The following is a 14903-nucleotide window of genomic DNA, read 5'->3' as shown; positions in this document are numbered from 1 at the left end:
GGAGCCGGTGACGCTGACACGCGAACAGGAGACTGAGGGGGTGGGGTGAGGCGCGCCCTGCCGGCCCTGAGGTACCGACCAAGAGATGGACGTTTGTCAATGGCCGGAATCAGTGGGACCCCGAGTGGCAGCCAGTGGGAGGGGCTTGCTTTTCTGGGAAGGCGGCTGGCGGGAACCTGAGCTGGGAGTTGCGGGCGTTGTCTGTTCTCTCGCACACGTGTCGGCACGGCACGCAACGACTGCCTTGTCGGATACGAGGGCCCCACCGGGTGCCTTATCCTTTGTTGACAGATAATTTAAGGAGAGGCAATAATAATAATAATAATAAATTAATTAATTAATAAATAATACATGAATAAAATTGGATCAGAAGATTTGGGAGCAGAGGAGCGGAGGGAGAATTGGAATTGGAATTGGGATCTCGATTCGAGAGAGGAGGAGAAGGGAATTTGAGAGAAAGGGTGGAGGAGGTTGTGGATCGAAGGAGGAAGCATATATTCCATTGGAATTCTCGAGGATTTACTCTGCTGGGCTTTCCACCACCACCACCACCATCATCATCATCGATTTGTCGAGGGGGAGCGATACGGGAGGGAGCAAGCGAGGCCAGCAACGTAGGAGCCGAGTAGGAGACGCCGCCTTGTATGCCTTCTTCGCCCTTCACGTGTCCATCTGCCCCCCTCGCTTGTCCTCTTATATATACCCCCTTGCTTCGTCCCAATACCTCACAGAGCTGTTGGTGGTGGTGGTGGTGGTGGTGATCGTGTTGGAGTTCGGTGAGAGAGAGAGAGAGAGAGAGAGAGAGAGAGAGAGAAGGCTAATAGGGCTGATGGAAGGCAAGAACAACTCTCCTCCTCCATCTTCTTCTTCTTACCGGTCGTTCACGTCGCTTGCGGATGAGAGCTTCGGACGGAAGGATGCGGATCCCTCGGCGAGGTCCTCATCCTCCTACCAGGGCTATTTCAGCACCGTCATTCCTCCCGCTTCTGCTGTACGATCGCCTTTTTCTTGATCTCTGTGCACTGATTAGGGGTGTGGAATTGAAGGGGTTTTCGTTCTTTCCGGTTCCCCGCCCCCAGGCTCTAAACCCATTGGGTAGAGTCGAGGTTTTCCCTATGTGCACATCACGATGGGGTTCCTAATCGTTCTCTTTGCTCGTTGGCAGGTGATTGCGAAAGATTTATCGCATTCCGATCTGTGCTGGACTTTGAACAAGCAGAGAGTCGAAGGTCGCATTGCGAGTGCTCGCTGCACGAATGCAGGTACTCGACCTCATTCCTCATTCTTTCTTCTTTCCTATCTGCCCGCATCTGCACAACACGGACGCTCACAAGAGTCCCCTGATCCCCTTCCTCCAGCACACACCCTCACCAAAATGACAGAAAGATATAGATGCCTGGTTTCTTAGATATTTACGTTCTTTAACTTCAAATGATGAGACTTCTATAGAACATAAAAGCATTGAACATGAATATAGGACACATCTTTTCTGTACTCGTGAGAATATGTATTAGTGATCAGAATGCATATGCGGACATTGTGTCCGGTTCATTATACATCAAACCTTGTACAGAGGATAAAAGACCATTCACTCTTAACTAGACTGGAAAGAGTCCAAGATTATTGTAGGCACATGCAGGTTAGACTTTGTTGGATCAAATTGCTGCAGATCTTGGTCTAAAATTATGAGTCTTCGATGACTGAACAATAGCTGTGTAAGGGTGCTCCACCTTCATGTTATGTTGAAAGGTACTTCACTGTGATCTTTTTTTTCCCTGACGAGAAATCAACCATGTTTCTAGAGCCTAATATATTCTTCTAAAATTAGTGATAAAGAGAAATAATGTTCGTTATGTCTTGATCATGGATCCTTGCTTCAAACAAGAGGGAGATGCAATCTCTTTTATTTGTCTTACTGAAAGTTCAATTGCCTTTTTGTCAGAAACCTTCATTTGCTGGCTAGCTATGCTTACACAGAAATGCAACTATATCAATTTCTAGTTCGAACTTGATCCTTTGTTCATAAATATCCAGTCGGTCTGATACAATTCTTGTGAAATTCCAGCTGGCAGGTCTCAAGGCAGTCCAGGCAAAAAACCAATCACACAGAACAAAGATGGGAAACCTGTATATCCCAATGAGTCGACAGAGGCACCCTATTTTGGCTCATCTGTGAATTATGGTGCCAGAGATTTCTACACGAGCTCTTCATCTAATCAGACCACTGAAAGTTCAACAAATGTATGTTACTGACAGCATGGAATTTTCTTTTTTCTGTGCTTGGCCATTATAAGATTCTTTTTTTCCTCTTGTGCTTCACATTTTGAGATTTCGCATTTTATATTACTTATTACTCTCGCCATGTTTGAAATGCTACCAGTATATAAATAATGCTGGAGAACACCTGGGCAATCCACATGCTGCTGACAGAGGTGAATGGTGGCAAGGTACAGTAACATTCTAGATAGAGTTTCATGTGATATTCATGGCTTAAAGTGAAAGATAAACCTTTTATTTTCTCCAACTTTACTCATTCAGGTTCACTTTACTATTGAAGATTCGAGATCATTATGCTCTTCTTTTATATAGAAAAGGTACACTAAAGCCGTAAGCTTTGAGCTAGTTCCCATATTGTATTCTTTATCTGTGCCTAGATGTCAACTGTCTTGGATCATCGAGGCAATAAGAATCGTTTGACAATAGACCTTATGGTTCTTTCTTAATTGTTTGCATTACATGTGAGTTTAACAACGGCTATAGTACCCACTGATAAATACCAAGTGAAGAAAGGAAAAGGGGAGGGGAATGTTGTTGTAATGTTTCATTATGCTGTCTGCTTTTAAGTGTTTGACTGTTTGCTTAGTGGAGACACAAGGTTAGGTTAGGATGGATAATTTTTATCATGTAGCTTTCAAAATAAATTGTTTTTGTTTGCCAGCAGTTTTGCAGAATTTTCTGATCTGATCATTAATGTCTGATAGATGTAGATTAAATCTTCATTTTCAAAATTTCATCCTTCTTGTTTACTACGGCCACTATTTCGTGTGTGACAGTCTATTCTAGTTCTGGTTTATTAGATTTCCAACAAGGAATTGCTTTCTTTGGTAGGTGTTCTGGCATGTAATCTTCATACTATCACTGCCTTGGTAGGAACAGTAGGCATAATAATATAGGTGAATAAATTACCCAGGAAATCTTAATTATTTTATTTAGGTGACTAAATTACCAAGTGATCTTGATAATTTTGTTTCCAGGACTAAGTAATTCGGTTCATCTAGGCTCATGCAGACTATGGAATTAGGTGGAAATATTTGGGTCTGGTTTCTCACCGGCTTAATACTAATGTCTACTACTACTTTCTTTAGCAAAAGCTAAATGAATTTGCTGCTCTGCCTGCCTGCTTGCTTTCCTTTTGTGATTTAAGATGTTTATTGCTTCAGATATTTTAAATATCAATAATATGAAGTTTACTGCCTCCAGCTATTTGTAAACTATCAATTTTAACGGTGCTATGACAGGTCCAGGAAGCTAAGAAAGTTGATGGCTATCCAAGTGATACACAATGTGACCGGCCTAGGAAGCTGAACTGTCTATATTCTACTATGTAATCTTAGTCTGTAGTAAACTGTTCATATTACCAGTGAAAGAGCAGACTCCGTGTCTAGTTATGTGACTGCTGCTGTTTTTGAACTCGGGTAGGTAGTTTGTCTTTGTCATCGAGTTACAGAGATATATGCAGGAAACTGTCTCAGGTCTCCCCCTCCCAACTTTACTGCAGTGAGGACGCAGGGTAGCTTTGTAATGTTTTCTTTAGTAGTATAATGAAAGCATAGTAAGCAGATCATAGAAAGCTGTTTTTGTTGTCTTTGCAATGAAAGGCTTCCAGAGAACTATCGGTTCTTCTGTGCCTCAAAATTGTCCGGAATTTAACCAATTCAAGTTTTCAACATGGATGCTAAATTATGATGAGGAAAGTCGATGGATATCTAAGAAACTGGTGATGCAGCGAGATGATTGATGTGCCAGCAAAAGATCTTTTGGATCTCGGTGTCCAAACGGGTTGGCCAGACGTAACACCTCAGATGATACAGAGACAGAAGAAGCGAACCTTTGTTTGGGGCTCACAGCCAAGCTAAAAGTATCGTTCTTGGGAGTTCATATTTGACATGCACTGCAAAAGGCTGAAGCCCACAAGAAACTGACCCATAACATGCTTCATACATCTGAAACATTTTAGTATGGCATCATGAAAATGTGACTTCCAAGAGATCATATAAGCTACAGCAAGAATGTGTTATTAAGATAAAAGAACACTGGATAATGATGGTAGAATGGTGAACAAAGGAGAGACAATTACAAAATGGCAGAACCATACAACAAGGGACAATAAAGTAAAGTGGAAAGTTGGCTTTGGTTTCACTACAAACTTGATGTCTACATCTATAACTTCTTATGTGCCTCATCACATCCAGTATGCTTGATCATTTTCCCTTCAATGCAAAACAAGCTCATTGTTTTGGTGGTTTTAATGGTGTTGCAGCTGATGGTTTTTGAGCAGCAAGAGAGAACTGCTTTACCCTTGTTTCTTTAATACCCACAAACCTGTCCATTGTTCAGCCTGGAGCATTGAAGTGGAAGAGCCAGGAAACAACAAAGGCAAGCACCAAACATGCAACGAGGAATTTAAGTAAACGGTGCCCCTGCCAAAAGCTCCGGGTTTCAGATGGCGGCACGGCAGGCGGTGCTTGAGAAGTGTTAGCCTCACTCCACTGCTCTATGGGCTCGGTGTCGCTCACACCGGCCACATTCAGTGCAGTCGAGCCACAAATCTCACAGATCCTAGAATGAGAAATATAAACGAAAAAAACAATTTTACATGTCAGACTTAAATGATCAAAACAAATAAGAACGAGTTGCACAATTAGCTGAGAGGATATGACATAAGATTGAACATACAAAATAAATGCTAAACCACAATGTCATGTAAATAATGCTCACCCAGAGAGATGTAATGGGGGCTTTGGCACTAAAGCAGAGCCAAACACAAATTAGAATCTGACTGTGTGTTTTAAAGTGACCTCACATTTACCCATTTTTGTTTGCACACCATGCTAAAACTGTGTTGCATGGTGGTCAAAAGAAAATTAATAAAATAAAACAGGCCACGGATAACAGATAGTCAGACCTGTAACAACAAATAATTCCAAAAAATGAAAACACTGCACCTCTAAAATTCGAGCATTGGATGGATTCTTTTCATGTTTTTTTCTATTTGGATATCCTTCAAGAAAGTGATAGAGAATGATGATGGTGTCCACCAGAAGTCGCAATAGGTGCAAGAAGGAATAGCAAGATGAAATCCTCTGTCCAATCCAAAGTTAGAGAATAGAGAAGTTATCTTTAGACTCGAGCTACATATACTTAGCTATGCCAATGAAGGAATAACAGAACAAGTAAATAAATCACCTACAAAACCCATGTTAGGCTCAATAAATCTAGCATGCCCTCTTAACTACAACAAAAGACAATAGGCCTTCCTGTGAACATGAGAATCTAATTATCATGACTACTAACACATATAACCTAGACAATAAGGAAGGCATATCGGCTATCACAATAACAAGTGCAGCTATTTCTTTCCTTTTTTCTTTCTTTCAAAGGATAAGTGAGCATGGAAACACTGTACAGAGGGACCAAAGGGAGCATTTTTTTCCCAACTCGAGTTGAAACTGGAAGACAAAGGGAGCATGAAAACACTGTACAGAGGAGAGGGACCAAAAAGGAATCCCCTGAAGTTATACTCGTAATATTCTTTTAGCTCCTCTGCAGCAGTTTGATACCTCAGCGATACCCCTTACTTTATCATTAGAATATAAACTCAATATCTTGTTTAGTATTGCTTCATTCTACCTTTTTTCTCTTTTCTTTCAATATCAAAGAACACGGTTCTCACGTAATTATGATGCCAATTTTCGCATATACCAAATGCATGAGTTATGATTTATGTGTAACAAATAAATGTGGCATCAAAATGTTACCGGTACTTTTCAGGTCCTAAAGAAGTAACAAAAAATTGCAGAAAGAATACGCTCAGGTAAACTGCAGGCTTACTTGTTTCCTTTGATTTTAAACCATGTCTCAGCACACTGCTTGTGTGCAGCAGCTAAATCACCCTTGCAGGAGCAGCCCAAGACAATTGTTACACCCGACTCTGAAGCCGCCTTCTCCAAGCTGAGATGACAAATCCTGCAGTCTCGCTCAAATTTATCTATATTCATCTTTACCTCCGAAGCCCCCATCTCCGTATCATCATCATCATCATCAAGTGAAGACTCCGAGACACAGGATTTTCTACCATGCTCTCGAGACCCATCAATCTCAAGGCAGGAAGCAGCCGAGACCCGACCTTCATCATAAGTGGAACCGCCGCCGTTGGAGCCATATGGCGACTGCCACGAATGTGCTTCTGCATCAGAGAAGCAAAGGCTATCTTCATCGCTCTGAGTCTGGTGAGAGCGGTGCGTCCCTTCTTCAATATCCCCGGAGGATTTGCCACCCATTTTACTCATTTTACAAAGGACCTTACGAATGAAAGCTTGTGATATCGCATGAACCACCCTAATGATCTGTGTATCTTTGGAAAGGCTAAATCTAAGATGAGCAGTTTCACCAAGAACTTGGTGCAAGACTTAACTGATCGGTATATAATTCATTCGCGGAGGAGAAAGCCCAACAAGAACAAGCACAAGAACAGGTCCCTGGTCAAGTACCAAACAAGAGAAATCCCCCCACCAGAAAAATGATTCTTTTTTACCTATTCCTTCCTTAATGTCAACAGCGAAAATGACCCCTATATTAGCAACTCCAGGACGACATTGACATGAAACTGGAGGTCAACCAAGAGAGGGTTCGAGGACCGGCCTGATCCAAATCACCCAGCAGCAGCAACAGAGCCCTAAAACGCCATTACACTAGCCAAGCTCTCGAACTCAAGACTTGTCAATGTGGCTTCCATTCTACGATTAAGAAGCAAATAGTGGAAATACTCAACAAAAGAAGGAACAGAAAAGGAAAACAAGAGGAGGAACAATCAAGCCATCGTCACCACATTAAGATCATGCAGAGGTTTCAGCCACTTTGGGTCGAAGAGAGGCCGATGTATATAAGAGTCTATCAGCAGCCGCAGCAGAGGAGGTCGTAAACTCCCTCTGCTTGCCGGAACCACAAACGAATACAGAAGGGGGAGGCGGGGGGGGTGGCGGTGTTGGGGTGTGGGAGGGAGGGGGTGGAAGAATAAAGTAAAGCTGCGCTGCAGAGCAAAAGAAGAAAGAGACCCGACGAGATGTCCATACTTTGGTTTCATGCTGACAGTGGTAGGACCGTAAAAATGACAGCAGAAAATTATATATATATATATATACAAATATAGATATGCACAAAGACGTGGAGGAAATGACTAGTGTCAAAATAGTAGAAAGAGGTTTGCTTACCTTTAACTCTTGTAATCAAATAGGGTTAACGTGCCCATGAAGTCAGTGTGAAGGGTCAAAAGATATGCAGCAGCGCCACCCGGACGCGTCTTTGTCTTTTGACTATATCAAGCAAGCAGTTCCGGTCTCTCACCTCGTTCCTTTCTCCTGCATGCCCGGTAGATTGATTGTTACAAGTATAGAGAAATTGCATACTGGCAACGAAGAATAACATGTGAACCACACTGTGCCTGTGAAAAAGCCTTTGACAACCTTGGGAGTAATTCGAGCCATCGGGATCACAATTTACCATCTCCACATCTGGATTCGCCATACTCATTCGCTGTTTGTGACCCACTTGAGTTTCCGTCGATGCGACACAAGCCAAGTAAAGCTCATAACTGTTCCACATTGTCACGCCCCGTCGGTCACGGAGTCATCCGGAGATTCTAGGACAACAGAGGACCACCTTTTGTGTAACTATCACAACTAGTGTGGGTACAAGTGGATGGATCAAGGTACACACCTCATTCATTCCCAAAAGCATGCGTCCCACCACACTAAAGTGACATTTAACCCGAGATGGTAATTCATCCTCGAACCTCCGGGCAAATCAGAGCTGTTCTGCTGCACAGGTGTAATGCCAAACATGAGCAAACATAGGAATTTTACGGGAGTATTCGATCGATCAACTAAACAGAGGGAGGACAATAATCTAAGGAATCGAAGAATCTAAAATAAAGACTAGTGTCTGTGTGATGGCAATACTTGATGATAGACTTTACATCAAAAAACCTGCTTGGCAACTAGGTGACTAGATAATGGAGTTGTCAGTATACATGACCTGTTCATGGAATCTTGTGTCTGACATACAACTCCACTTTTGGAGGCATGTGAACCGGAATCATTGAGGAAGACAAGCTTCTTTTTCTTTGAAATGATGATCTCTTCTTTTCTTTCTTCAGATGATGTAGTTGGACCGGTGGCATTAGACAACAAGAAGCATTATGATGATATAATTAATTAAACAATAAAAACAAAAGACAACATGATATTAACAAGGACTAAGATCTATGTACGATCGTTTGATAAAGTTTTTGGTATGCTTCTTTTTCTTATTCAGGGTAGTTAATATTCCTATTATGCTAAAAATTGACATGTCTCTATGCATAACCTTAATAGCTTATGCAAAATCTCCTTAGTCTTTTTTACTTTTGCAGATCAATATAATGAAAATGAAATGAAAGAGTAGCATTAAGTTGAACATCTCCTTGGGCATTTTGCAATCAAAAGGTTGGAAGCCCATGTGGTGATGTAGATATGTAGAGAAGCAAACCCAATGATAAGCACAAAGAATAATCAGAAAGCCATTCCCAGTCACCGGATAAGCCGACAATACTTTACCCAAGATCTTGCAAAGAGACTTGACACATGGAACTCAACTTACTAGACGAAGCACATGCCTAAGAGATTAGGGACTGTGGATGAGAAAAAAAGTATGCAACAGCAATAGCAGTGCTTTGACCCAGAAACCTCACGTAGGTCATATTGTCGTAACGATCAAGCTAGTAAGCATTGATTGCTTCTGATAGGATAGGAACTTTCTTGTCTTAATTGTCTCTCTTATGATAACAACATCCTCACCTTCCCAGGAAGTAAACTATTACAGAAAAGGACTGCGAAAGCTGAAGACCATGTGATGATGCTGCAGACTCCTTTCCTCCACATAAACGTTAAGTTTAAGCAAAATTTTGATACCCCTCAAATGATGACCAGCATCTAAATGGGTCTAAGGCGGATGTCTTGGTATTGAAAAATAAGCAATTTGGATCCAAGGCCAATGCAGCAATTTAGGGGAGAAAAGAAACTTGAAAACAGTGCCTAAACCATGATTTGATTATAAGTTGGATTGTCAATCACTGCAATTTAATAATCCTGGCTAGAACAATAAAAAAAAGCAGAAATAATTGGCATACCTGATTGGTGCTGGGTAGGGGCCCATTCCATGGATTCATCAACTCTAGGCATGTTGGACCCTCTTCTTTATTGCCTCTAAATAAACATCATTCAGAACCAAAATATCAAAATCTAGCACCAATGGATACAGAGACCTAGCAAATTATCAAACAGTGGTGCATGTAACTGGTTAACAAACTCAGATTCATGAACAAATTTAAAGATAAACACCTAGAAGTACCACATCATCCTAAAGCACAGAGGCATTCAAATATCTCAAAAGAAAAAGGAAAGGAGCATATTGTAGTGCTTCGAACATTAATGATGGATCTTGATTGTCACCCAGAGGGCCCAGTGGTGTAAAGGTTATCCTTGAATGTGGTAGCATGGGTTCAGAAACTCAGATTCTTAATGCATGGAACAGATCTAGAGGGATCAATTTAGAAAGATGCTAAGACTTGGAAATGGGACTTCTGAATGATGGATGATATGCTGAGAAGAACAATGTCTGGCATCGGAAAAAATATAGCAATTTACTGTTGTTCCTCCTACAAATCTCTGAATATTGATGACATTAATCTCATTACATTTCACGCATTCGATCTTGTTCTCTCATAGTCAGAGCTTGTTAATTGCTCAGCTATCAATAAATGGTAGCACTATGTTGCCATCGATAACCTTGCTAAAAGGAATTTAAAAGAAGATCAAAGCGCACTTGATGTGATCGACGGCTTCTGTCAATTGTTCTGGCAAGCTTGCAACTATCAGGATTTGGATGGTCCTTATGGAGGAAGAACAAAACAATTCCAGAAGGTTTTGGATGTAAGATCTCTGGCATCGAGAATTAAGATCGTTTTTCTATTTTGTTATGAAATGTTTGAATTTATTTTCCTTGATTAGGAAAATCCCAGAGTATAAGAACGACCACTACCATTTGGCACAAACCAGTCGTATAAAATAATTGATCCATTAATTTGATGAGTCTAACTCAAAGCACATAAGTGAAATTTAATAATAATATATTCATCGGACCTTTGTAAGTCAATACAAGATCAATTAGTATCGGATGAACAACAAATTACTTTTATCTTTTTCTAAAAATTTATTGCAAGTGTTTCTTGATATGGTATTACTAAATCCGGAAAGACCCGGGAGACAAATAAGTATTTACGAGAGAGAACAACACAACAAGATAAAGTGTAATTATGAGAGCTGTCTTTATCTAAGATCAAGGATGATTAAGCCTGCAATTGAATGCATAGTTTCCTTTGCACTAAAGGGTCACCTGTAGTAGCATAAACTTCCTTGCCTTTTAGGACATGAACAGTAGTTTTGATTTCTGATGAAGCAGAACGGTTGATGGCGCATACTTTGACAGGTGATCTGTTTACTGCATGATCTGCATATGAATAAGAGCATATCCTTTCAGGTTGATAAAAGATGCATGCACTTTAAACTGACAGCACTCTCATCAACGAGCATGCACATGAATCTGCTAAATCACCATATGTTGCAATTTTATTCACGATAATATTATTTTTCAACCCCAGTTTGATCTGACATGCAAGCAAAACAACAAGCAAATACCAAAATCAACAAGAACAGACCAATGCACGATGTCAGGCTTGGGAAGTGATCTTACATGCAACCTTTACCATTCTAGGCTAAGATGTAAACAAATAAAGAGTATTTGCCCACACTCTACGAAGATTGCTTTCGTTGTACAACAAGATATGAATCAAGCAACTCCCTAAGAAACTTCTTGTTGACGGGAGGGCACCTTACCAAAACCAATGCACCACATCATGATTCATTCAGAACGATTGCATTGAAAAATAACATTCAGCAAAATAGCTAACATCTCTAAATTAAATATAGGACCATGGCGGAATCATAAAAGGGATTTGTTATTTCATGGATTTGGGTTCCTACGTTGTCACCTTTTGAAGGACAAACGACAAACAGTTTCAGGGTGTTCAAGAAATTCAATTAGGAAGCAATCTGATGGAGAACATTTGATCACGCTTCACAAACAAAAAGAACAATGGAACAAGAACATCAAATCAACAACATATTTCTCTCCATCCTCACAAAAGCCTAACACATGGTCTTGTATCAACATTAGGAACCTATTGTTACGCCCATATCAGAAGCTAAAGCTAAAAGAACATGGTGATAGAAGAGCAGCTTTAATCACCAAAGCATTATTTACTCGATCCTTGCGAAAAAGACTAAAGGAACTCCCCTTCAACCAGAGATCTCGATGGACGTGATGTCACACTTTTTGATATCGGCCTTGGGCACGGTGACGGTGAGTACGCCGTCCTTCATCGCGGCCCGCACTTGGTCCACCCTAGCGTTCTCCGGCAAACGGAAGCGTTGCAGGAACTTGCCTCTGCTCCGTTCCACGCAATGCCAGTTGTCTGTCCCCTCCTCCTTATCGATCTTCCGCTCGCCGCTGATCTGGAGGATCCGGCCGTCCTCTACCTCAACCTTCAGCTCATCCTTCTTGAGCCCCGGGAGGTCGGCCTTGAAGACATGCGCCTCCGGCGTCTCCTTCCAGTCGACGCGAGCGCCGACCAAGGCCGAGGACTCACTAGGGAAATACAATGGAGAAGGGCGGGGAAGGGAGAGGAGAGGCGAGGAGGGACCTAACGTGAAGCCGTCGAGGGGATCCCACGGGTCAGGGAAGAAGGGGTCAAAGGCGTTGATCCGCCGGGAGCCGAATCCAAAGCCGCCGGGAATGAGAGCCATTCTTGGATCGAAGCTATCACGATTAGATAATGAGGGAAAAAGTTGCGGACGAAGCGGACTTCTATGAAGCAATTCCAACGATGGTGATGCTGTGGCTATAACGACTCGGGTAGAAGACATATATAGGGAATCGAGTGGAAGCTTCTCGACGTTTCGCCAGGCTTGGATTTGCTCGCGGGTCACGATTTCGCGTGGCTTCTGGATTCTTCTCGACGAGTTGCAATTGGGTCATTTAACCGCCTTGGTGATGATCTGGGCCGGGTCGATCGTGTGAGTAACTCATGAAAATATTGGCAATCAATTGTTTTTGTCCTGCAGATATTAGGTTTTTTAGAAATAATAATAATTAAAATTTGGCAATTGAGTTCATTGAGTAAATGAAATCTAAGTAATGTGCAGAAAAAAATATAAATTAAAATAGGAAACTAATTTACTGTGAGATGAGTAACATATTAGTTACTCAGAAAAATACTAATGCAAATTCATGAGTAAAATTAATGTTACTTGATAATTATTCAATGGTACAATCTATGTATTTGTAAAAAAACTGTTAACTGATTTTTTTATTTGCCTCTTTTATATTTTTCATATAAATTTATCCTAATAATTATTTAATAATTTGATAACTTTATGCCAGAATTTCTATTTGTTTTTCTTATTTTAAAGTGTAGGTCTTACTCTTATCGAAATAATAATAATAATATATAAATTTTATGATAGTTTATCTTATAATCGATGACAAAATATAAATTGTTATATGAGTACATAAAATTATAATGATAAAACATAAATATCTCTTCGACTAAAAAATAAAAAACGTTTACGAACAACCCAGAAGGTTCCAGAAGCTTTGGAAGCTACCAGAAGGTCCTCGATATTTTATTTCCTGCGCGCCAGCCTCCGTCCTCCGCGAAGAAGCTTCGGGAAACATCCGGAAACGTACACCCACTTGCCTATAAATATCCCCTTCCCCTTATCGACTCGCTACAGTAGTTTGCGATCCGTTTTCCTCCCTTGGCACCAGCATCGTCGCCTCGTGAGATAGATCAAGGATGTCGGTGATCCCCCGCGGCTCTGGGTCTGGTTCCAGGCAGAGCAACCTGTTCGACCCTTTCTCCCTCGACCTCTGGGATCCGATCGATGGCTTCCCCTTCGGCTCTTCCTCCTCCCTTGCCCGCCCCTCCATCCTGTTCCCTAGCGAGGTCTCTGCCTTCGTAGGCACCCACATCGACTGGAAGGAGACACCGGAGGCGCACGTCTTCAAGGCCGACATCCCGGGGCTCAAGAAGGAGGAGGTGAAGGTGGAGATAGAGGATGGTCGGTTCCTCCAGATCAGCGGAGAGCGGAAGAGCGAGGAGGAGGAGAATACCGACACCTGGCACCGCGTGGAGCGGAGCCGCGGCAAGTTCCTGCGACGGTTCCGGTTGCCGGAGACCGCCAGGGTGGACCAGGTGAGGGCGGCCATGGAGGACGGCGTGCTCACCGTCACCGTTCCCAAGGAGGAGGAGATCAAGAACTCCGACGTCCGGTCCATCGAAATCTCTGGTTGAAGAGGAGAAGTTGAAGCAGTTGCCTGCGGTTACATCTTTCAATAAAATGTGTGTTTATTAAATGGCTTGGAATGTGCGCAAAATTAGGACTAATGTCGATATTGGCTTTTTTTCGCTAATTTTATGGACTTTTGTGATGTGAAAATGAGATAAAATCATATTTCATGCTCTATTCCGTGAGTTGCAGCACTGGGAGGAGCACGACGAGAAAAGAGTAACATGTTTCAAGTCATCGACATATCTGATCTACCACTAGCCCACTTTTCATTTCGTTTAAAGAACATTTAACTTAATGAAATCAAATTAATGCTTTTCACATATATCCATGTCCAATTGTGATGTATCGTGGATCCTTCTTTAAGCTTGGGGTGGACCAGAGCTCGACATGGACTCGTGTCAGCTAACTGAGTCCACTTGGACCCCCAACCCAAAACGTGGCGGCATGGCCGCCTCGACAAGTCGACGTATTCAACTCGCTTTACTTTCCTATGGCGTCCGCATCTCCAGAAACTTCGCGTCGCATCTTTATTTTTTCTGTTTGTCTTCACGGGTAACCGCTCGCGAGGAGACGACCGATGAGAAAGAGGCGAGAGAGAGAGAGAGAGAGAGGCCGTCTTCGGCGATCGATCAAAGCTACGCGTATGATCTCTCTCGTGGAAATCGTTTCTGTTTCTTAGCTAATATACACTTGTTTATTTGTTCTTGATTTCATGGATCTTGATTTCCTTCAGTTGTTCAAGCATTGTTTTGGCCCACTATTGTCCGATCTATTAGACTACGCGGTGACAAATGTTTGGAAGATGCCATTCGCAATAGAATAGAATCAGACGATGCGATTCATAAAAATACACATGCAAGCGACAATATAGTTCTACTTTTGATGTTTTACTTCATTTTGGTGTGTCTCAAGCAAACTAAGTTTGGTGGGGAGTCTTGATTCATAAGCCGGTTTAGATCCAGCACAACTGCACAAAACAATATGGGAATTGCTTCTCGATAAATAAGTCGATGTGTTGCCATTGTAGGATGTTCCTTCTGTCGCTTCTTTCAAACCCTTCAAACTCTCAAAGAGGTCTCGGGTGAGGCATTGGCGAACTCTTACCCATAATCTTTAATTATCTTTGTTAATCTTTTTGAAGTAAATTTTCTCAAGTTTGAGACGCATGTTGCAAGT

General features: G+C 41.8%; 4 protein-coding genes across 5 annotated transcripts; 2 read left to right on the top strand and 2 right to left on the bottom strand.

The window, feature by feature from the left end:
* Positions 1-379: 379 nt before the first annotated feature.
* LOC135678836 (uncharacterized) lies at positions 380-3850 on the top strand. The gene is made up of 5 exons (XM_065192035.1): positions 380-991; positions 1166-1262; positions 2066-2241; positions 2381-2447; positions 3519-3850. Exons 1-5 carry the CDS (start codon positions 830-832, stop codon positions 3530-3532), a joined length of 516 nt encoding a protein of 171 aa, XP_065048107.1. The 5' UTR covers positions 380-829; the 3' UTR covers positions 3533-3850.
* Positions 3851-4269: 419 nt separating this feature from the next.
* LOC135678835 (uncharacterized) lies at positions 4270-11277 on the bottom strand. 2 transcript variants are annotated; one of them, XM_065192033.1, is made up of 8 exons: positions 10711-11277; positions 9446-9521; positions 8314-8428; positions 7996-8096; positions 7743-7918; positions 7106-7637; positions 6112-7016; positions 4270-4839 (listed from the first exon to the last, which is right to left on the bottom strand). In XM_065192033.1, exons 7-8 carry the CDS (start codon positions 6567-6569, stop codon positions 4614-4616), a joined length of 684 nt encoding a protein of 227 aa, XP_065048105.1. In that variant the 5' UTR covers positions 6570-7016; positions 7106-7637; positions 7743-7918; positions 7996-8096; positions 8314-8428; positions 9446-9521; positions 10711-11277; the 3' UTR covers positions 4270-4613. The 2 variants fall into 2 exon arrangements, with proteins under 2 accessions (XP_065048105.1, XP_065048106.1); XM_065192034.1 differs by having other exon boundaries at positions 6112-6626; positions 7491-7637.
* Positions 11278-11414: 137 nt separating this feature from the next.
* On the bottom strand, positions 11415-12266 carry LOC135678837 (18.1 kDa class I heat shock protein-like). Its single transcript, XM_065192036.1, has one exon. The coding sequence runs from the start codon at positions 12177-12179 to the stop codon at positions 11673-11675; it is 507 nt and encodes a 168-aa protein (XP_065048108.1). The 5' UTR covers positions 12180-12266; the 3' UTR covers positions 11415-11672.
* Positions 12267-13153: 887 nt separating this feature from the next.
* On the top strand, positions 13154-14049 carry LOC135678834 (18.1 kDa class I heat shock protein-like). The gene has a single exon (XM_065192032.1). It carries the CDS (start codon positions 13232-13234, stop codon positions 13727-13729), a length of 498 nt encoding a protein of 165 aa, XP_065048104.1. The 5' UTR covers positions 13154-13231; the 3' UTR covers positions 13730-14049.
* Positions 14050-14903: the final 854 nt, after the last annotated feature.

The sequence above is a fragment of the Musa acuminata genome, chromosome BXJ1-7 (genome assembly GCF_036884655.1).
Source record: "Musa acuminata AAA Group cultivar baxijiao chromosome BXJ1-7, Cavendish_Baxijiao_AAA, whole genome shotgun sequence".
Lineage (NCBI taxonomy): Eukaryota > Viridiplantae > Streptophyta > Magnoliopsida > Zingiberales > Musaceae > Musa > Musa acuminata.
This window is presented reverse-complemented; position numbering and strand designations above follow the sequence as displayed.

What these genes read in the sequence shown, in the direction of transcription:
- LOC135678836 (XM_065192035.1), top strand. Translation starts at nt 830, where the DNA reads ATGGAAGGCAAGAACAACTCTCCTCCTCCATCTTCTTCTTCTTACCGG. An exon ending in TGCTCGCTGCACGAATGCAG is followed by an intron (nt 1,263 to 2,065) that starts GTACTCGACCTC and finishes GTGAAATTCCAG; the next exon opens with CTGGCAGGTCTCAAGGCAGT. An exon ending in CCACTGAAAGTTCAACAAAT is followed by an intron (nt 2,242 to 2,380) that starts GTATGTTACTGA and finishes AAATGCTACCAG; the next exon opens with TATATAAATAATGCTGGAGA.
- LOC135678835 (XM_065192033.1), bottom strand. Translation starts at nt 6,569, where the DNA reads ATGAGTAAAATGGGTGGCAAATCCTCCGGGGATATTGAAGAAGGGACG. An exon ending in TTTAAAATCAAAGGAAACAA is followed by an intron (nt 4,840 to 6,111) that starts GTAAGCCTGCAG and finishes TTCTCATTCTAG; the next exon opens with GATCTGTGAGATTTGTGGCT.
- LOC135678837 (XM_065192036.1), bottom strand. Translation starts at nt 12,179, where the DNA reads ATGGCTCTCATTCCCGGCGGCTTTGGATTCGGCTCCCGGCGGATCAAC.
- LOC135678834 (XM_065192032.1), top strand. Translation starts at nt 13,232, where the DNA reads ATGTCGGTGATCCCCCGCGGCTCTGGGTCTGGTTCCAGGCAGAGCAAC.